Source organism: Parus major, chromosome Z, assembly GCF_001522545.3.
Source record: "Parus major isolate Abel chromosome Z, Parus_major1.1, whole genome shotgun sequence".
Taxonomy (NCBI): domain Eukaryota; kingdom Metazoa; phylum Chordata; class Aves; order Passeriformes; family Paridae; genus Parus; species Parus major.
The window spans coordinates 37,768,469-37,792,390 of NC_031799.1; the positions used below are offsets into that span (position 1 = coordinate 37,768,469).

Genomic DNA, 23,922 nt, shown 5'->3' on the forward strand with positions numbered 1-23,922 from the left:
GTTTACATAGGCTTAGGGTATTCCACTTTAGAAAGAAAAACAACAAAAGAAAAGAGACTGGATCTACCATTTGTCCATTCATCTTGGATCCTGGCCAGAAAGGGAGAGAAGGAAAAAAAAAGGCAATGCTTCTGCCTAAAGAGTAGATGCATCTGAGAGCTTGTTCTGCCAATACAATTAGTAGGAGAACTCATGAAATCAAGATCAGAAGAGCCATGATGAAAAATAGTCAACAGCTGTCATCTGAAGACTTTAAATCCCAATGAAATTATCTTTCCAAATGAGATGTTACTGCTTAATTGCAGGGTTTGGGCTTGACATTTTCTCAGTATCCACTCATGTTCAAACCACTCAAAGAAAACAGCTACAGCAATTCAGTCTGGCCTGAAAAGTGTGCTGTGCAGCAAATTGCTCAGCACTGGCCATTTGTACTTCAGAAAAGAAGCAAACACACAAGACAAGAAAGTTGAAACGTAATAGTGAGGTCTGCAATGAACTTGGAGAAGTTTTCTGGTCTATGAAAAAAACATTGGTACTTCCTTCATGTTTCCAGAAAAGATGCTATTGGTCCTCCCTGCTAGAAGCTCACAAAGTGCCAGAATTCAGAGATATGTATCACTGATTTCCATCTTATAAATTAATCCTGTGTCATATTTCAAGGCTTCTCTCCTCTTCCATGGAATCTGATACTGACTTTTCCTCTATTCACAGACATCTGAAGCTGATATGGAAGTGCAGCACAGTCATGAGACTGAAAGCACTTAAACACTTAGTGGTAGTCTCTACAGGGAACAATGGTACAGATGGGAAATCTGTATCACCAGCTAACATTACAAGTAGTTTCCAAGTTAGTTGGAAATAAGAACGCTGAAGTCCTGTTTTCAAAAACCTCTACATAAATAGAAGTTATGGCATCATTAGTCAAAACAAACAGAAGCTGCTTTTTCATATGTGAAATATTAAGGGAACTTTTAACAGTAGCAGGCAAATGACATATTGCATGCACCTGTTTTGGAAGCCTCAAAATAAACCCACAAGCTAAGAAATAAAATGTTAAGGACTGAACTGTACATGTAGGCTAACTGGCACAAACACATGAGACATCTCAACAGTGTAATTCACATAACCAAGAATATGTAAAAAACTTAATCTCTTCAGGATGGCATTTATGCATCTGCAAAAGTTCATGTGACTAACATATTTTTATTGAAAAGGATAGAAAAGAGGTCATTGTTTCTGAGGGTCTACTTTTTTATTACATGAGTCTATCATCTGACAGTACAGAAGAGAAGAAAGAGGCTTTAAAAGTAGCAAGAGATGTGAAGCTAGTTAAATATGCAGACCTATTAAAGACATTACTGCTGGATTTTTTTGCTGCTACTTGTTGATACACAGGTTAATGGAATATCACGTATGGAATTTTTACTTCCTAATTCTATCAGTATTGAATATAAAAATCACAGCTAAATTCCTACAGCTGAGTTTCAAACATGTTGGGTTTTATCTTTGTTGTCACTCCCTCCCTTCACACACATGCAAGAATATAGAATGCGAACTAAAGCACCGTCCTTGCCTATGAACTACATCACTACAACTCAGCTAGAGCCAGCTGACATTTCAGGTTTTTGTTTCTGTGGCAGACAGCAGTGCAACACTTATCCTAGCTGGCTCCTGGCAGCTCAGACAACAGTGAGCACACTCAAGCCATCAGAAAGATCTTGTGAGGTTCATTCCTTTCCAGCAACCAGACAGCTGGTTAAAGGAAGATGGCCAGTGCAAGGAAGGGAAACACCTCTGTGGCACTCACTAGTGAACAGACCAACTAACAGCAAATTCCCAGAATAAGCTGCTCTCTGCTAGGACAGCAAATGGAATGTCTACCATGAGCATATCTTTTAAATCCAGGCAAGCATTTAAGAAAAGACTGTATCACAAGTAAGGAAAACTTGCCAGAGAAGTGGATTTAAGCAGGCCCACATCTGAACACTGCAATGAATTAAGTGCTCATGGGATGCCTCTAGCACTCAGCTACACTGGCTTAACTAGTAGTGTTGCCCAACAAAACATGCTGGTTGTTTAAGAAAGCCATTGCAGGCCATCAGGAAAGCAAAAAAAAATTCAAGCACGTGCTCTGTGTGCTTGTGGAGCACTCCTCTCAAAACATTCCAGGGTTTGACTTTTCAAACTTGGTTCTAGTAGAAAACTGCCTTTCTACGTCTGAAATTTTCATGCTTCTTATATCACAGGGAAATCTATGTTTTAATGGAGTATGACATTACTCATTCACACAGAACATTATGTACTTTATTCTGACATCAGATAATACAGCAATGAAATGGTATAAATCTGATTTAACGGTGTTTCGTTTAGTAACTGCAAGCTGTGCTAGGTGCTTTATCCTGCATTTCTATAATACTAATGCTTCAGAATTTTTCTGAATTGTAACCCTGCCAAGCCAAACATATACCACAGACTTCAGCTCACTGAAACAAATATTACCTCTGTCTATTAACAACTCTTGGCACTCACAATGCTGAGAGTACAGAAACTTAATCACAAATGCTAGAAGTAACAGATTAAATGTTACTGTCAGCTAAATTGCAGTATCTGACAATACATGACAAAATAAAATACATTCTGCTTTGTATAGGCACTGTACTGAGATCCTGATCAAATAAAAGCCACAGAAATGACCTTTTTTTCTGCCTGAAGAAAATCCACATAAACCATGCTGCAAAGTTTGCAGAATTCAAAAAGCTCTAACTTAGCAGTCTTAGACTGCAAAGAAGCATAATCAACAAAGAAGTAAAATTTACTGTCTGTATTCTTATAAAAAAAAAAATAACAAACCTTGAAACAGAACAATTTTGTAACGTTCTCTATGTTCAGTGTACTGTCCAGGACCGGGGTGTGTGCTGTGGACAGAATGCAAGGGAACAACCTACTTGAAGTCCGATTTCAGGACTTATTGACTGGTTCAGCAAAAAAATACAGCCTTGAAGGCTCCAAAGAACATTTCCAGAAAGCAGCAATTACAGAGGAAAAGATGCACATTGGATGGATAATGCAGAAACCACCATATGAGAAATCTTCCATTACTCAAATTGCTCTGTAGCCTTCCACTGGCAAACTAACAAATGTAGCTTCAACATCCCACAAAATCACAGCTTATATCAAAGTTAGATCATAATTCAAGCATAGTGAAAGAGTAAGGAAAAAGAAATGCCAATGATTTGTAACAACTATGCTAAAAAGAGAAAAAAAAAAGCCAGTACAGATGCATCTTTTTTAAGTTACAGACAGCATCAGTTAGGTTTCTTCCTTAGAGCCTCCTGAAACAAGCAAACTCTCCTTAATATTTAAATCATTCTGTTTTTCTCAAGAAGCCAAACACAGGAAAACATGAATGTACCAATTCACTACTAATTCTGGATTTTTACTACTTTCATTGTACATTCCTTTCCTGCATTAATTGATTTATCCTTCTTTATCAGCATATTGGTTTTATTAAAGGAAGTTAGAAGAATTTTCATGCATTTTTTCAGTGGGAAAATAAAAACACTGATAAAGAAAAGATACTGGCCCCAAAACTGCCCTACACCTCTAAACATAATACCCATACCATTCACCTAATTAATCTGCAAGAAACAGATATTGCAATTCTTTGCTAATCTTTCTTCTATGTAGTTAAAATTACATATAGGCACAATATGGAGAAAACACAACCAAAGAGGCTCATATCCAGCAACCAGATTAGACATTAAACAAAAACAAAACAAAAAACCCCAAACAAAAATAGTCCTTCTTCCTTTGGGTTAAAATTTCAGATTGTTTATCATACTAATTTATCATTCTAAATAGAGGCACTCCACATCTGTTTTCACTAGACAAATACTTCTGAGTTCATGACCAAAAAATAATTTAGTTTAATCCAATATTTTTCAGTTATGGTATTCAGGGAACAGGAAACTGGGTTGCTTGATTTTACTTCTTTAGATAAGTGTGGCTACTAACATCAGAAAAATTGCTATATATTTCTTTCTGAATTTGTATTTAAAAATATTTTTAATTCAAAAATGAGGAAAAAACTCTTTTCTTTGCAGACATACATTAAGTGTTTGTTATTTTTTCACTAGCAAACAGACTAAGAGGGCACATAACTTCCACAATATGACTCACTGGGAACAAAATTGTAAGAAATCAGTTAACAGCATAACAGAAAATATCTTTCCACTTCTTACAGCCAAGGGACACTAAGTACACTGTTTTTCTTTCCCCTTGCTCAAAAACAAATGCTACATTCAAAAAGCTTTATTAATTCAAGATACATATCTTGGATTTTATAGGTAACTATAGTATTCCAGGTAGCATCTTTGAATAGCACAGCATAGGCACTGGAATTACAGATAAGAAATACAGGAGAACAAATTACTGAGAAAAGTTAGGATGCTCTGTCACTACTATTTTCTATGCTTTTTTTCCTAGTTAAGCTAAAGACAGGTTCACAAAATGTCTTGCAAAAAACACTTTCCGAGGGGTAAAAAACACAAGCCATAACCTGTCTATTCTTCTTGCATATTTTTTATCTCTTGTCCATGCAGGAGAGAAAAAACTAAACAAAGAAGTAAGCAAATTACTGCTGGACACAAAAATAAAGGCAGTGAGTTGCAACCTTTACAGGAAATCTGTCCCTTCAAACAGGAAAATGTCCTTATGCCTCTGCTTCACTTGCCCTCTTTTGTCTGAATAAAAACCCCATATTTCTTAAATGAATAAATAACAGCATCAGTCACAGCACACTGTTAAGTGGACTTTATTCCAAGCAATTTTATGCCTGCAGTATCTGTTGACAAAGACCAGCTATTGGTATAGTACTTAGAGGAGAACACTGTCCTGTGAAAGCTGCAATATTGAAAAAAAACACACATTTAACAAATCTGGGAAGAGTTTCATTTTGGAAACATTTTCAAAAAGAAGGAAAGAGTTCAGGAAACATCACTCACTGATTTCCTGAGAACACCATGAATCACTTGAGATCATCGTTAGTCTCATAAAAGCAGAAGCATAGAACAAAACATTTTAGTAACAACTTCCCAAACAAGCAATTGGATATTACTTGCTTAAAAAACCCACATGAGTAATTTGGGAGAAAAACTGATCCTCAGCCAAATAAACAATAAGGAGATAAGTGAACTACTTTAAATTATGTAGGTCTCTTGTTACAAAAGATACTCAGAACAAAACTTTCAAGCATCTTTACTGTTACGTTTCAAAAGATGAACATTTTCAAACAACAGGTTATTTTTCAATATAGATGAGAGAATGTAAGTTAGCAGCTATAGCTTATGTAGGTATATTTCTGCCCTTGGTAACCTGCAGTGCCAGGTGCTAATGGAAGTCTGACACCCAGATAAAGACCTGATTTGTTGGTTTGATAAATAGATGACATTAAAATTCTAAACTTTCCATGGAAGTTTTTCAAGAAGTTCATTCAGCAGCTTCACAGTCCTTTGGTTTTCTTCTCCACTATTGTTAAATCTGTATGCAGTACGGATAAGAAGGTTATAAACTTCTTTGCTTGTATCAGTTATCTCAGCAATCTGAAAGGAAACACAAAAGGTTAAATTAGGCAATTATGTTGCTAAATACTAAGAATTCTTCAAAATACTTGCAAGAAAACCGGATTTTTTCCCTCACCACTGCACATCTGAGAACCAACTTCTGCCCAAGGTATCTCTTTTCATACATCCCAGTGGAGCGAAGCAACTCTGAGATTTCTGTTGTTGTCTCAAATTTAAGTGTAACAAATCAAGAGGCCAGAAAGTTTTTAAACGGAAACACAAATGGATAGACAGTATAACCATTTGTAAGTCATTGCCATAGAAAAGAACTAAAAGCACATGAAGGTTCTGTGTGTATCTGGGGGGACAATTCAATTCTGTAAAGCTTTCAAAAGTGGAAATAAATACCTCCCCCAAAAGATGACAAAAAAACAGGACAAGACCCTAAGTTGCAATTTTTGCAGATCAGGAGGGCCTTGACTCCTCATTATCTGTGTTAAAACCACAGTTTACTGCGCTAAAACAAACCACAGCCATGCATCCCAAACCAGTTCCACACTTCTGCCTTTCATACATTGTCTTTAGTCCTTTTCCAACCACATGGAGAGCCTTGCTACACTCTGGTGATTATACAGATACAGTCAAAGTTAATCAGACTGATAAACCAACAAACTGGTCTACAACAGCTCATGACCACTCTGCTCCAGGAAATATTCAGAGTTTTGAAAGTTAGTTATATTGCTATCTATAAAGAAGCTGAAGAGTGCCTTTGGTTCCCCTGGAGGAATTTAAAGTAGCAGGCTAGTACATTACATCATGAAGAGAATCTAGAAATAGCAGTCTGTAAGAATATATACAAACCCCCCCTGAACTTTGTTACATTCTTATGCTGAGAAGAAGATTGATCATTTGTGAACTTGCATCCTAGGATGTGAGAAATACCTTAGCCCTTCTTGAAGAGGAAAATGCTATGTCTTTTTAGTCAGCCAGCTGTGTCACAAAGTCAGATGCCTTACATGTGCCATATACTCTATACAGGTCTTTACATAAGACCACGCTGCTGCTGAGTGGAAAAACTTTTGGAACTACTGAAACTACATACTAGCCCTGGACCTGCTTGCATAGGAGGCATGCACTTCTTACAAGAATATGGTTTGATAGTAAGGAATAGACTTATAATCCTACACTGAAATAGCACTGTTTATCTTAAGAGACAAGAACACATTTTAAAGCTTGCACCAATATATCTGAAGGCTCTCATCACCAACAGGAAGATACTGTGGCAAGCCTTTTACCCCTCTTCATCTTATTCTACACCCTAAGAGACACTGTCTTAGCTCTTCATTCTCTTCTTCTCCCTCAATTACCACACTGTTTTCCTCACTGGCTTTGCCAACACCAAGGTTCTGCCACATCAATTGTAACCAGCTGTTCCACCCGATGGCGAACAGCGAGAAGAGAGTTCCATCGTGTCTGCAGTAGCTGGATAACTTAAGGATTGATTTTTTACGGGAAAATCAAAATGTCTGCACATGCTATCTATACCATGTGTAAATGAACTGTAGGTATCCCTTCACTGCAAGCTATGACTTCAGCTGTCTCGGCATCTGTATAGTGACAACAGCAGCTCTGGCAGTGAGATCAAGAAGTGAGTGTAAAATATTTTGACTGTAGCTGAAATAGATATGTAGCAGGTTAGATATGGCTGCTGCAGTCACAATCTCCCTTAATTCTCTGTTATGTGTTTTCTTTATTAAGTAGTAGAAACTTAAAAATAGTAAAATAAATATGTATTTAAGTTAACCTGAAAAAAAAGGGAAGAAATACTTACATGGTAAATACATTCCTGGGCAATCTTATGTCCACCAGTTGAGAAGAGCAAAAAGTTGGTCAGAAGATGTGTTGTGAGACGCTGGTTACAACACTGCTCTATGCCTGTTATCCTGTGTACAGCAGCCTCCAGGTCTTTGACAGAAAGGTCTGCACAGCTGAACACCATCATTAGATTATTGTAGACTGCTTGAGCTTCTACCTGTAGGAAATAATTTCAAAGGATGCAGGATCAGAGAAGAATGAAGGTCAAATCTATGGTATTTTACTTATAATTTATTTAGTAAAAGAAAACTGAATCCTCAGAGAAACTCAAACACAAAAAAAAGTTTGAATTTAACCAGCAGGAAAACCAGGGAAGGAAGAGCTGTAACAAATTTCTTCTACACTGATTCACACACACAAAGGTGGACAGAATAGACTTTTTTTTTCCCCTTTGCTCTTACAAATGAAGCAGACAGGGCTCCAAGCCAGGATTTTACCTTTTTAATAATATAAGGAAATGGAGAAAGTCCCTTAGAAGAACATGGTCCGATTTTTGCATTGTGGGAAAAAGAACAAAGGCTCCTCAAGGGCTCATTTCAGTATTGCTGCTGTAAATCAGCTGAATCCCCATGCATCCTGACCTTGCCTGATAAAATGTTCTGGTAAGAATGTGTGCTTCAACCTCTTCCTGTTTTGTTTTCAACTTATGTTTTTATGCTGTGAGCCAGACAATAAAACCTAACTTCCACTGGGGCTAGGAAGCAGAAGATTTTGGCAGCTCTAGAGAAAGAACTATAAGCAACTACTGCTAAAAAATCCTAATAATAATTCTGTTCACTGTATTAAAAATTAACGGAAAAAACTTGTAGACAGAATGCAAATGAGTATCAGCTGGTACACCAGAAAAATACACCACTGCAGACCCAAAGAAAAATAACACCTGCTACTCAAGGAAAAAAACTTGGGAAAAACACTGGGACAATTTTTTTCAGGTATTTATCTGACGCTGACCTACCCTTTTAACAATTTCACTTAATATAGTCAGAAGAAGCTGCTATTCTTGCATTAAATCCACAACCACATGTAAACTACAAATGATACCATGATCTACAGAAAGGTAACTGGAATTCCTCACAATTCTTTATTCCTCTGTGCATCATATGAGCCAGAGACTGCAGATGGAGAGTACCTGGTCCTGCTCCAAGAGCTCATGTACCCTAGAAATCTCATTCTTAGTGCCAACTCCAAGTTTTGCTCCTTCAGTGTTTCAGACTCTAAAGGTGGAAACCACTTCATTTGAAAGAGCTGAGAGCTAATCTGCCAAAGGATAAATTAAAAACAAAACCCAAACACCTAACTAAAGGCGAAAGTTTTGCATGAAGTGTGGGAATGCTTCTGAAGTAGCCTGACCTGTGGGGGGGGAAAAACCAAACCAAGACAAAACAAAAAACAACAACAACAACAACAAAAAGTTTCAGATGAAATAGCTAAGAAAAGAATGATAATGAACTGAAATATCAGACCCCTGGGAAAAGATGAGTCACTGAGTTGTCAGTAGAAAAGCTTTTTTATCTCTAAAGTTTGTCTTATGTTATGACTGAATAATAAACTGATGGAATAGGGAGATGATTTCTTTCATATATGGGACAAAGTGATTTCATTCTGTGGAGTTAGAACAATATTCCATACATTCATCTGCATCTGTAGTGCAATAGTTTCATTCAGTCTTGTTTATTGCTCACATATTGCCTACTTTTCCAAGACTACATTGTAAAAACAACCCTGATTGCTTTACTTTACCCTATCTCCAACCTAACTCTCCTCAGCCAATATCCTATCCCCTGCTTCTAGACTATGAGAAATTTAAGAGAAAAAAAAAAATTTGTAAGTGATTTGGATGTGATCTTGCTTTTTTAGTGCCATCTGGGAAGCAAGAGGAGAAGGAAGGGAAATAAAATATTGCATAATGCACTGTTGTACGTGGACCATTAAATGTAAATTCAAAGCATGATTTTTACCACTGTGGTGTACTGAGCTGCATTTCTAAATCCACCAGAACCTATTTTCAAATTAAGGAAAACTAGACAAGTTGCAGCCTTTCGAGTCAAGGCTTCATAGATCCAACTGCTTGGGCTAGTTCAGATTTGAATAATAGGTTTAAATGTAAGGCTTTCAAACATTTGCTTGTACACACAGACACTCAGCACTCTATGTGCAGCACAGTGTGTAAGGTTAGAGCACTGTTCCTTCTGTTACCAACCCAGCACATGTTATTACCACATACTTATTACAGCATCACATGCCAAAACCTGGAGAGAAATCAGAATAGCTGGGCAAGATTAGGATTCAAGGCAGAGTTTGATAAGTATCTTCACGGTTTCAACTGCTGTGATTTCTCTTGTTTCCTTCTCAAAAGACACCATAACACAGGCATGCTGAATTCTGCCACACTGATTTAAAAAATACCATCACTAGGGCATTTTTATTTATGATTAAAAACGCCCTCGTTATCCAAGAGAAAGCCAAGAGGGTGCTAATCTATAGGTTTAGAGGAAAAAGTTTTTCTAAATGTAAAAAATCAGAAAAAAGAAAACCAACTTTCAAATTGTCCACTGTGAGAGACTTTGTAAAGTCAATACCTTTCATTTTTCTGGTGTGCACTATTTATTTTACAGCAATAAGATATAATTAGACCATTGACTGCTTACTGTTATTCACTATCACTACATTACCCACCATTGTTTCAGTCCTTTGTTGATTTTCATTCTTAGGACAGTAGTAAAATGCCAGCAGCCACAGCACAGCATCTGGTTCTACAGCAGCCTTCAGTAATTGTTCTGCTGCAATATCCAACCATTCTCCAAAACAAGCAACCAAAAACCATATTTCAAAGAGGTCAGTGAGAGAACTGGAAAACAACACAGATAAAATTAGGTATTTCTCATTATTTAACACTTTTAATTGCCTTAAATTAACTACAAAGTTAGTTGACACTTAACTTTAAATAAAAAATTAAACTACTCTTCAACAGAGAATACCTTACCTGCTAATCATACAGCCATGTCTTAGTCTGAAATCAGAATCTAACAATACACACCCAGTGCTACTGCAGATTAACTTTGACAGAACAACAGACTGACTATCCTCAACAGCAGTTTCTAATAAACTGTGACAAATTACTGTGTATGAAAAGATACATAATAAAATTTATCCCTACTATTTATACTCTCCAGCTGTCATACTCACAATTGGTATAAAATAAAAGCCCTGAAAACCAACCTGTATAAAAAGAGAGCACTGAGAAGCAACAGGATATGCTGTGTAACAGTATTTTTTTCTCTTCTGTAAATCTTGTTAAGTCCAAAGAATACAGAATCAGGAATAAAGCAATAAAAGAAAACTGAATATGGTTTCCTCATGGCTATTAGTATTTAAAACATGTCAGATCAGTTTTATTTCTAACTCGGAGGGATTTGGTAAAAAACATAATTATTGTAGGAGTTCTGAAGGAAATAAAGTGGCAGAATACACTTGCCAGTGTGTTTTGGTAAGTACAACACTGTTTAAACTAGTGTACTGTGCAAAATAAAGGGGGAAAAAGAATATATATAAACCAAGAAAGAGCTCGTCAACAGAAGGAGAAGAGACATGGTTATATTAATGTAATGCATTATGATGGATGATATTTGTTTTATTTATTTGTTCTAAGCTTGAGTTATGTGTTTAAGAAGTCAGGGTCAGCTACAGGTCACACTCCAAGGACAGAAAGGTTTGACACACTTCAGGGATGAACAGGCAAGCACTGAACTGCAGCTCATACAGAAAGTGAGAAGCTACCACCAGACAGCCTGGCCTCAGAGGGATCAACAAAAAGCTTTTTTCTGCCACTCAGCAACACAAAAAGGCCCTCAGGAGTTAACTGAAACCAAGCACGGTTCCAAGGATCTTTGTTCCAGTACCCAGGGGGAAAACTGGGACAGTGTGGCTGGACAGCAGCCAGGTAGAAAGGGAGCTGGGGGTACTGATTGACAGTGTACTGAACACGAGCCCAGGTGGCCAAGAAGGCCAATGGCATCTGGCCTGTATCAGCAAAAGGAGCAGGGCAGTGACTGTCCCCCTGTAGTGGGCACTGGTGAGAACACACCTCCAGTGGTGTGTCCAGTTCTTCCCTCAATTTAGGAAGAACATTGAGATGCTGGAGCGTGTCCAGAGGAAGGGCAACCAAGCTCATGAAGGATCTGGAGCAGAAGTCCTATGAGGAGCAGCTGCAGGAGCTGGGGTTGTTTAGCCTGGAGAAAAGGAGGCTCAGTGGAGGATGCAGCCAGGTGGGGCTCGGTCTCTTCTCCCATGTAACCAGTGACAGGACAAGAGGACACAGGCTTAAGCTGCATCAGGTTGGACATTAGGAAGAAGTTCCTCACAGAAAGAGTAATCAGACATTGGAACGGGCTGCCCAGGGAGGTGGCAGAGTCACTGTTCCTGGAGATGTTTAGAAAAGACTGGATATGGCACTTCATGTAGACAAGGTGGTGTTAGGTCATAGTTGGACTTGATGATCTCAAAGATTTGTTCCAGCCTAGGTGATTCTGTGATTCTATGATCTCGTTTTGCAAGTCTGGCTGTCCTTGGTGTTTAACGTTTCTTTTGATATATTTCAAGTTTAAAATCAAAAATTAATTTTGTTTCTTTGAATTTAAAAGCTGTTCAAGATTCTCTGGACAGCTAAATCTCAGAGCAGACCTAAGCAAACTTGTATGCAAGTACTTGTATCCTGTACAAGTCAGGTCTCATCATACTCCTTATAAGAAAGAATTACAGGGCAGCAGCAAATAGAGATGTATGTTTTTTCATTCTTTTCATATAGTCCCAGAACATCTCCTATCAAAGCATAATTCATGTAGACAAACAAACCCCAAGGGCAGCAGGTCAGAAACATGGAGTGACGTGGAGTCCAGAGATAAATGCAACAAAAATGATACTGCAATCTGGCAGTCATATATTTATGAAAATAAGGAAGTTTGCAGTTTGGGCATTTGTACAAGCCTGCAGAAAGCAACACTCCTTCATAAAATACAGTTAAAAGTTCTGAGGGAGAGATGGGAGAATAAACAAATATGCATTTCCATTATGCAGATAGCTACAAGCTATAAAGCTGAGGTTCAGTAAGTAATCCAAGTCCTATTCCTAAAAATAAAGCCCAGCTTAGAGAATAATAAGAAAATGATGAAAAGCGGCTGCTAAAAACTTCAAATGACATGACCTTTCACAAACTTACATGCAAAGGACAAAAAGTTCAAAGATTTTATATTGCTTACCTAATGTTTGTATCCTCTACTAGTGCTTTGAGCATATCTGAAATGTGCTTCAAGTGCTGAGACCAGTATGTAGTTGGGAGTTCTGAGGATGAAGGATGAAAACAAAACTCTTAAAATTATAGCCTCTCCACTAGAATGTAACACTGAAGCATTAAGGTAGCTATAATATTTCTCCAAATTGATTCAGTTATCACAAAGTATTCAAAATTTCATTAAAAAAATTTTCCAATTTTCAACAATACCTATTACTGTGTTTCATACAACACTTCATTGATAAAGCCAATGAAAGGAAGTACAGCTAGGAATATTGAAATGAGGCTGAAGTTCCTTTGCTCAATATTAATCTCAATATTAATATATAACAAGTGCAGTAATACTTGTACTGAGATTTAATTATTTTTCATGAAATTCATACCAAACTGAACAGTGGTTTCTTGATCTGTATGAATAGGCAACCTAAAAAAAATTTGGTTTGCAATCTAAAATATTAAAATTCAAGCCTGAGAGAGAAAGAGAAATACATTCTTCTTGTGAAATACGTATGAATTCTTCCATAATGACAATTACTGATATTATAACATAAGAAGACTGCAGTATTTTTATAATCTCTGTAATATGGCTTCATTCCTACTTAATTATGCATTCTTTGCTATTCACTTCTGATTTAGTTTTCTTTAGTTACATCTGTAGTATTGTTACAAAAGAACCAGATGTTCCTGCACAAAAATACATGAAAAGAATATTATTAAAATCGCCAAATCAAATATACCCTATTAAGGAAATGGCAAAAAGTTATCTCTATCCTTTTTAAAGCTGTTTTAAGACATACACAGACCATGCAGATTCATAATGCTGCAAATCCTTTATGAAAAAACTTACCAAAAGGACGTCTGACTAAGCCTCTAACAAGAGGCTGGTGATGGTATGGGAAGTAGGCCTTCAGTGGAAACTTATGCTGAGACACAAAATCATTATTTTAGGAGGTTTCTGGTCAGTCTTCAAAACAAACCCACAGTGAATAATCTCATCTAAGGCAGTAATTAACAATACAGACTAAAGCAAGAAAATTAACTTTTAAATTAATTTTAGGATTTTGTATAAAAAAGGGGGCACTTAGAAATGCTTGCTTATGAAAAGTAGTTATTTAAAGATAGTATATGCATCAAAGAAGGTTCAGAGCATGAAGAAAATGACATATTACTAGTCTTAGTCTTTTTCCCTGTACTCATGTAAGTTTTCACTCTTAATATGCAGAGCTTGAAAGAGACACTAGTTTAATTTCATTTTCCCATGTAAACAGATTCACAGACAATACTAAACTAAGAACTAATAACATCTACAGACTCTGAGGGCGTTGTCTAGATTACTGCCATCTGTTCAAAAATGGAAACCTAAAATTCTTAGGACCTGCTCCAGCAGCAGGTAGGGCAGTCACAGCTAACAGACTCGCCCTGTTTATCTGAGAAGGTGCGCCTTGCCTGCCTGTGAACGCTGCTTGCGTAACTGAGACCAGCAGTAGCACACCTTTAATCTGTTTGTTCTGCAAACACGCACCACAGGCACGTCCAACACGGAGCAAGCACGTGCAAGTGCAACACCAACTCCCTCTGAGACAGTCAGTTTCAGCCAGACCCAGATGGTGATCGCTGGCACAAAATCTAGCTGGAGTCCAGTAACTACCAGGGCACAGCAGGGTCACTGCTGGGTCCAGGCCTATTTAACATTTTCAGTCATTTCAGAACTGGATGAAGGGGCAGCGAGTTCCCTTGGCAAGTTTGGTGATGACACAAAACGGGGAGGAGTGGCTGATACATGAAAGGACAGCCATCCAGAGGGACCTTGACAGGCTGGAGAAATGGGCTTACAGAAGCCAAATAAATGTCAACAAGGAGAAAGTATGAAGTCCTGCACTTGGGGAGGAATAACTCCAGGCACCAGTACATGCTGGCAGCCACCCAGCTGGAGAGCAGTTTTCAGAAAAGGACCTGTGGAGCCAGTGGACACCAAGGTGAATGTGAGTCAGCAGTGCTTGCCCTGCAGCACAGCAGTGAGTGATATCTTGAGCTGCATTACGCAAAGGATTGCCAGCAGGTCCAGCGAGGAGCTTCTTCCCCTCCCCTCCGCACTGTAAGCAGCCATTCCAGCAGCCTGTCCTGAAATACTATGCCCAGTTAATGCCCAGTTAAATAAAGGGCCACAAGGATCATTAAAGAATGTGAGAACTTCTTTGAGGAAGGGCTGAGAGAGGCTGGAGAAGTCTCAAGGAGGATCTTACCAACATATAAATACCTAAAAGGAGGGTGCAAAACAACAGAACTAGGGCTTTTACAGTGGTGCAGTGACAGGATCAGAGGTAATGGCACAAACTCAAGCACAGGAAATTCTGTCTGTATACCAGAAAACATTCTGTAATTTATTTTTTCACTTTCTTTTTACTGTGAGATGGCCAAGCACTACCACAGTTTGCCTAGAAGAATTGTAGAGCCCCATCTCAACAGAGTCCTGGACAACTGGTTACAAGTAGCTATGCTTTGGAACTGGGGAGTTAGAGAAGATGATGTCCAGAGGTCCCTTCCAATTCTCAAGCAATCTATGATGCTTTCATTTACATATTTGAATCTCTATACCATAAATCTTAGAACTCTTTTGTCTTATTTTTTAGGAGTAAGAAGGCATTTAGCTAACAGATCATCTCTTGAAACACAGACTGGGAATATGAACTCTATAAAATGTGATAGAGCTGTAAATCCAATGAAGACTATATTTAGTAACTATTTTCTATTGCCATATATATGCATGCATCTTATAAACAAATATAAAGACACTTTCTCTCTACTACTATTTTTGTTCTGCCAACAACAGTTAAATGAAATTACAGCACATGAATATATTCTTCTTAGACAGCCTATATATCTCTGGTAGAGTAAGACTCTAGAAGTCTACTTGTCAAGAGGAATTAGGCTAATTAGAAAAGAATAATAATCCCTCTAGTAAAGTATGTGTATAGCCAATTAGGCTGCACCAAAAATTCCTATGAAAAAGCAGCCCCTTGATACAATTAGTAGTAACTGAGACAACCCACAGCACACACTACATACGAGAACAGTACTGTGAGTAAGTGAACACAATTTTCAGTTTACTGTCTAGGCAAAACCAAAAACGTTTGCCGTATAAACACAGTGTTTTAGCCAGTTCTTTCCTCACATATGCCATCACAAAATGCAAAACAAGGTGCTATCAGACAGAACAAGTTTGGATGTGGCTGAGTGTAATAACTGCCATGACGTATAACGGGAAATAAACATTAAATAATGGTTTACAATATTTATCTAGCTATTTAAAACAATTCCCAGGTGAAAATTGATGATAATTCTGAAATAATCAAGGGAAAATGATTCATGAGAAAATCATAATTTCCATCAAATAGAAATATGAACTTTAACTTCATAAATTTACAAGCAACATGACCCAACTATCCTCAGGTCAGGCTTCACTAGCACCACAAATCTAAAGAAAATCTGCTAGCAAAAAACATATCCCAACTGTGATCTCAGTATACCCATTCATAAACTTCTTCTTCAATAACTACAGAAATGGGACTTTATCCTAAGCAGGTTTAAATCCCATGTTCCATTTATACTGTTTTCAGTCTCCAAAACCATGGAAATAAAAAAGACTATCTTAAACCCGGTAGAACTATCTTTTCCCACTATTCAGCTTTTTTTCTGCCAAACCTTGTTTTCTCTAAATGTTCTACAAAGTTATTAGAAAAGACAGCTATTTCTGACAGCTGCCACACTGCAACTGAGAATCACTCTCCTCCTGTCACACAAACCTGTGAACTGCCAGGCACAACACGGTTCTTTTGCAAATTCTATGGATGCATGTTTGCCTAGAGTTTTTTCAATTAACTGTCTATAAATTCCAAAGGTCTCAGTGACCAGGCAGAACCCACTTCATCTTTTGTCATTAATGTTTTTACCATTCTTCTACTAAATGCTAATGGAGCACAATATGTCCTGTCAAGGGCAATCAGGTACCAAAAAGACAGATACCGATGGTATGACCAAAGTTTGATGTCAAGTCAGATGACTGACTTAAAGTTCAGGAAGCAATCAGTACCAGCCTTTTTGCAAGCAAACTGTTAGTTAAAATTACAGTTGATTCATAAACTGTGAGATAAGGGGCTTTTAATTCTATCATTGAAGACAATACCTTAATGAGAACTCCATAACTTAAACAGTATGCAAGTTAAATAAACGAAACTCAACATTCAAAACCACTTTAGAAAAATGGGCAGTAGTCCATGTTGCAATGCCAGCAGGTGAGGGATCTTCACCTTAAAAAAAAATGTATCACCTGTGCAGCAGGATTAGCTCTTGGGTGTCTGATGGATGTGGAATCTTTATTTTCATTCTCGCTCACTGATCCCCACCTGGGGCTACACAGTGTGCTGCTGCCATGCAGTCAGGGTGGCACGAGATTATCATGCACTTTAATACTACTGTATTAAGCAAGACAGCTGCCTGAAGCTAGAAGACAGATTCAATCACACCGCTAATTAAAAGCCAGTGTGCCATAAGTTTCAAAAAATCCCAGCATTCTCTTAATTACCATCTCCCTCAAAAAGATGCAAAAAATCGAACTGGAAATCCCTTAAGTTTAAAGTGGAAAGTTTTAGATGACAGGGTCTTTCCAAACTTGTATCATATGAATTTGATTTCAAAAACAAACAAGATGGTCAGGATGTGACCTTGTGATTTGGGAATCTGAATTCAAGTTTGCAACCTGTAAGACAAGATTTTTCATATCTGTATTTCAAAATTTTAAGGTAAGAAACTGATCTTGCTCTTGTTTAAATCAACACAAAAATAGTTCCACTTAATTCAGTTCAGTAAGACCTGTATAAAAATCTGTGCATGAGAGACTAAGCTATGAAATTTGAGAATATAGACCAAGGAAAATTACAGAGAGATCACTGCTGAGGATCAGGAACTGAAACCAGTATGTATTCTGTGTCCCAGTATGTATTCTATGTCTTTTACCTTCTGAATAGACTAATATGAATATTCAATATCCTACTTATAATTATTTAGGGGACTGGGAATGGGGTTGTTATCTCTGCTTCATTTATTATCAGAGACCCTGCTACTGCAAAATAAAAATGCATCTAGCATTTTTCCTCCTTTTTATCAAAGATGAATGTTCATGTTCACTCTACAGGCAGGAACTTCAGCATCAGGGGAACTGAGCCTGTGAAAAGCACTTTAGGCAGACATACTCAAGGGTTAAGTTAGGTAAATTGCTCTTACATATTTGGTTGCATGCTATAATTTTATGTGCAGGTGAAGATGTTTGAACTGAACTTTAGCATATCTATGCAGCTACAGAGGGATGCTATTATTTATCTGTTATATTCAGTGACTTCTCTTAAGAATTGGGTTTCCTTTTTTTGCAAAATTCTGCATTTCCTCAATGCAAAAAACACCAAGAAAGAGATCTTGACTAACCTGTTTGTTTTCATTCTGATAAGCCTGGAGGAAGAGCTGTGTAAACACCTGTATTATTGTCATAACTTCTGAAGTTCCTTCAGTTTCCACCAGTGCATTCCTACACAATGAAAAGTTAGATATGACAGATCAGATAATTAGTCTGTCCATCACACCTCTGTTTACTGAAATGGAAGAAAAAGGTACATTCTTTGTACGCCGTACATTCAAACTGTGTCTGAGCTCATTACACCACTAACAGAAATACTAACTTTGCAGGCTTTTTAGATTTTATTTTTAATTTAAAAAAACCCCAAATAAACCTCACACACAACTCCTACAAATACACTACACTTAGTAAGTATATACAATATACATGCAGACACATGGTTTATCCTACCTAAATAAGTATACAATTAAAAAGACTAGCACAACTTTATTAGCCAAATTTGGCATCTGATCAGTTTATTGTGTTCAGAGCAACTGCTCCCATGATTAAGTTAAGCACACTTTATAGTGTTCTGTGGGACTGCATCCCATAGGCCACTCTAGAGGTTTACAAGGATGAATCCTTCAACTCACTTTCCATAGTGCAAAATAACCTTGTGCAAATGGAGCAAGTGGAGAAAAACATACAGCAGCAATTTTCACTCTCTTATTTGAAAGACATACAGTAGTAAGGAGAAACACTGTTCAAAGCTCCCAGTGAGATACAAGTACTAGAGAATTGTTTCATTCCTTCCAAAGCATATGAAGAGCTAATACATTACTGTAAGACAGAAATTTAACAAAACTACAGGCAAATATAATCACTGAAAAAGAGTAAATATTACACAAAAACTCAAGACAGCCCAGGTGTATGACCTCTGTATAGCCACACATAGCAAGAAAGTATTGGGAAATAAAAGCAGTAATTAATATCACTGTGATGAGATAATTTAGCACAATTAATCTCAATATGCATGCAAATACCAAGAAAAGTTATTACAGAAGGAGTCACAACGCTTAGATCCATACTTCTAACAGAACACTAACCCCAAATATTAAAGTTTTGTACCAGCTATAGAACCTAACACAGGTTTGCAAGCAAGGAAGTACAAATTTATTTATAAGTAGTTCTCTAAAATCTCAAATGTAATTACAACTGGTACATTATCTTAACATATGCACACCACTTGATAATGGTTGGAAGGATGTTAGAGAAATACAACAAACAGAAGGCTGCATAAACCAATTGGTCTGCAAAAACCAGCTAACATATACAGCTTCATGTAAGTATCAAGAGGAGGTGAGACAGAGTATTCTTACAATACATCAAGGTTTTAATACCAACAGTGTAGAGGAACAAGCACACTAAGCAGAAGTAATTCAAAGTAAAGACAGGGAACATAAATGTAGGCTTAGAAACAGGAAAACATTTTTTAAGACAATTTGAAACATTAATAGAAGTGCAAAGTTTTACCAGAAAATACTGTGCTGGACAAAGTCCTGCACCAGCTGAGAAACATCATTTTATCCATTTCTACTTCAAAGGGAAAGGATGCAAAAGAGTAGTGAAGTCATGTGTTGTTTTTTTTTTTAGAAAATATTTTATATAGCATGACCTTAAGTAAGCCAAGAAGCTTGGACAAATTTTATCTCCCTGTACCGTCACAATAGACAGCCTCCAGCCTAAGACATCAGTACACATCTGCTGAAGTCAGATCAATTTTTAAATGCATCTTGCTTTGGGAAAGTGATGAATCTCAGCTTTTCAGAAAGCGCCATCTGTGTGCAGACACAGGACCACAGCAACAAAGGACTGCCAGGGCAGTGGCTGAGGAGTGGCTCCACTCTCACAGTAAAGTGGTCTACAGTTGTACAGCCAAGACTCTTCTGTTAGTGCCTGCACAAACCTAAACGTGCACACAGACACACAAACACCCCCAAACACCTGTACCTGGGAGCTCTGTTTTCCTAAGAAGGGAAACTCTTGATGATCAAAAAAGGGTCAGCCACTGAATACATTACTGTTGTATTGGATCTGTTAATACTGATAACCCTGGCAGTAGATCTACTTAAAATGAGTAAGTTTTAAGTCAAGTGAAAAGAAGAGAAAAGACACTGAAAACTGAGTATAAAGGACTTGAAGCCCCCACGTGGTAACCAGTATAATTCCAGGTTGCTTCAAAATAATTTTAATGCATTCAAAACCAAACCCATTATTAATGGGTGGATCAATAGTTTAAGTCCATTAAGAGCATATCTAACATAAATCCTGAAAAGTATAAATGAAATATAAAAGAGGCTACACTGCTAAATGCAGAATGTTGCCTTTATGCTGGCATGGGCCAAGCCATTTCAGCACTTTTAATTTTTACCTCAAAATTGTATTTCAACCACAAATTTATACTGAAGTACAAAATAAATTACAAATTTTAAAGGATAAAATACAATGTATTCAACTGTACCAAAGATTATTATCATGTAACTTTCATTTAAAGTCCATAAGAATTTTAACACTTTTCATTATTTGCAGTATACTACACAGAAAGGGACTTTAGAGCATACAGGTAAAGAAAAAGATATCCTGTAATTATAATATGCTGCCAATCATAATACTGCTTCTGCTCTTGAAGAAAATCTCAATATTCAAAGTCTTTCCCACAGTTATTTCAAAACTTACTTGAAAATTTCGTTTACAATTCTGAAAACAGCAGGATGGCTTGCTGCTTGTGGCTGTTGATAAACAAATAAAAGAAAATTAGGCATTAATAAGAAACAACTCACACAACTGTCACTGCATAATTTACAGCTTAACTCATGGATGCTATTACACTGCCATTATTAAACTGTAACTCTAAGATCAACTCTTACTAAAACCTCAGATTTTCTCAGGATTAGGATTCTTAGGATTCTCCACAGCGAGACCAAGCAGGCTCAACAGCTGTTAAATGCAAACACCTGGGATCCCAATCTGTTTATGACAACAATCACTACAAACACTAAAGGCGGCAGACAGAAAGAACAGGTTCTTGCACGCAATTGCTGGAGGCTACACACAGAGCTAGATTTTCAAGAAGCTTTTCTTCCCACTTTGCAGAAAATCCTTTCTGGATGTGCTTTGAGACTCTTGCTACATCTCCAAAATTAAATGCCAGAAATTGAAATGATTTTATCACCTCTGGCTTTAATAGTTTTGCATGCATTTTCATCCAAGACAGTATTATCTTCTTTTGTGAACTCCAGAGTTGCTAGTACAAGCTAAATATCTCAGTGCATCAATTTATTTTTTTTTTAAAATCTAGTGTAGCCTTTTACCATGCTACCACACAAAAGACTGTTTTGAGGAAGTTGTAATATTAAACATGGACCAGTAAACACACTGCTTTCCAATTCCATATTCTTAGGCTTTTCTAGAATACCTAGGAAAAAACCCACTCATGCATTCCCCAAAGTACCAAGTTAAAGTCTAAGTTGAAAACCAAATCCTCACATAGTGCCTCCGATGTTAGTGCCTTTAAATTTAGTAAGAATATAGTTCTCAAACAGCCTAGAGTAAAGCATGTTTAATAAAATGCATTCTATAAACTTTAGGAAGCATAATGTTTATAAAATGGCATTTATTAATACAGCTTAAAGTGCGTAACACACCACTGAAAACTTGTATGCATTTGTTTCAAGCTAAAAAGTACCAAGTAGAAAACTAATACAATACTGTAATAATATATAAAAGGTATTTTTTTTAGAAGATAAGTCATAGCAATAACAATTATAAGAATATATTTTTAATTGTACACAGAGAGAACAAGGGCTTTGTTTAATACAACAAAAAGCCCTTACCAAAAGCTGTCTAGAAAAGCTCCTCCTCTCCCCCAGCTGCTGCTGCCAAGCCCTGAGCAGGAGGTGGCACTGACCTCGTTGCTGCACCCCGTTTTCTGTGCTCTGAGCTGTGCTATGGGACATGCGCCACCTCCCGCTCCAGGGCAGCACCCCAAACCCACTGGGCAGGCAGGGACCCCAGCACGGCACCAACAGCACCCACAGGCCTCTCCTCGTCTTGGGGGATTTTCTGGTTCAGGGTTTGGGGTTTTTTTGTTTGTTTTGTTTGGGGGTTGTTTGTTTCTTTGTTTGTTTGTTTATGTCTTTGTTTGTGGAAAGACTGGACTAGATCTCCAGAGCTGGCTTCCCAACCATTCTGAGGTTCTGGAAATTGAGAGTGTGTTTTCAGTTCTCTGGGCTAACCAGCTGATTCAGTAATTCCTCGCCTTTCAGACTCTCTACCCACCTTTGCAGGCACACTGCTATGATGACAAAGTGACACACTTTGACTTGGGGCTGAATACAAACCAGAAAGGGTCCAGCAGCACATGGGCTCACAGACCAGGATCAAATCCTAGTTCTTTTGAACAAGTCTAAAATAAATATGCTGTACACAACAATGAAAAACCCCTCACTTCTTCCTGGTAGCCAGCAGCAATCTAACAGTACTCACTACAGAAAATCATAGTTAATAGCCTCAAGGATTTATCTAAACTACTGAAATTAATATGAATTTCATCACTGGTAGTGAAAAGTGAAAAAAAACCCAAGAAACAAACCCAAGCCCAAACCCCTCTGATACCTAATTTCACAAGATTTTGATCAATGGACAGTATGGAATGATTTGCAAGCATTCAGCGCAAGAATGCTGTGACAGTGCAAAAGTCTGCCCTGGAATTTGAAGATGCCCATTGTGAAGGAGGACAAGAGCAGGCAGCAAAATTCTGCTACTGCCGGCAGCAGTTCTGGAATTTGGGAGGGATTATCATTTTCAGGAGGGATTTTAATAAAATTTTCTTCTTGTTGACATTATCTCCTTATATTTTCAAAATAAAAAAACATTTTACATTTCAATAATCTTGCTTGGAACTATTCAATGCTCTTTACAGAAATCAAACCATATGTATTGTTCAATCACAATGATTTGAACAAAGAGAACTGGAGCTGCATGTGTGGTATTATGATAGAAAAAATAAACTTGTAATATAACATTTTCCAGACACAAGTCTTAAAGAACTATACTACTTATGTGTCTGTATTATTAGAAAGCACAATCTGAAACAACTTATTTATAACACAAAGCCAGAAGTGAATAAAAAAAAAAAACTAAGAAAAATACATCTGTATCTACAGTAAGCGAGTGGGAAAAAAAGAGACAGAATAATCTGCATTTTATTCACATCACAGGATGCTCTCTAACAACCACAATTAAGAATAAACATGGGGAAGGTCATAAAACATGCCCAAGGTCATACAGATTTGAGGTGGTAACTCTTGATTTCCAGACTCACATGCAATTAATTGGACATAACACTTCTAGAAGTTAAGCACATCTAATTTAAGGAAACTATTACAGTGCTGTATTTCAAATGTCATCTGTGTCTTCCAATTGTACATTTTTATTTCTGAATTTTATATTTACCAGTTTAAAATAGGAAATGTCCCCTTTTTTCTTACATGAAACACCAAATGCGTATTCTGAAGAAAACATTTATTTTTAAAGCACAAATATATTTTTACAGAAGTTTTTAAAAGCGCCTGAATCTATCAGCATCAGGAGTAATTTTCTCTATCCTTCCTCTTGCTCATTAATGCCTCTTACATTGGCTCTGTACACTGGGGAGGGTTCTGGCTGTGCAGAGCCCAGGGGCAGTGGGGATAAGGCTGAGTGCCTGTGGGTGACAGTCAGAGGGATGGCCAACAAGGCAGAGATCCTGCTGG

General features: G+C 37.4%; 1 protein-coding gene across 2 annotated transcripts in view; it reads right to left on the reverse strand.

The window, feature by feature from the left end:
* Positions 1-4,296: 4,296 nt before the first annotated feature.
* Positions 4,297-23,922, reverse strand: part of FANCC (FA complementation group C) — a 72,621-nt gene continuing 52,995 nt past the window's right edge. Inside the window, exons 9-15 of one of the 2 annotated variants that reach the window (XM_015615210.1) lie at positions 20,846-20,898; positions 18,202-18,301; positions 13,571-13,646; positions 12,692-12,773; positions 10,113-10,284; positions 7,393-7,593; positions 4,297-5,600 (exon numbers count right to left, since the gene is read on the reverse strand). In XM_015615210.1, coding sequence (XP_015470696.1) covers positions 5,457-5,600; positions 7,393-7,593; positions 10,113-10,284; positions 12,692-12,773; positions 13,571-13,646; positions 18,202-18,301; positions 20,846-20,898 — 828 coding nt within the window. In that variant the 3' untranslated portion in view covers positions 4,297-5,456. The remainder of the gene's footprint in view (positions 5,601-7,392; positions 7,594-10,112; positions 10,285-12,691; positions 12,774-13,570; positions 13,647-18,201; positions 18,302-20,845; positions 20,899-23,922) is intronic. The other variant, XM_015615211.1, reaches the window with a different exon arrangement.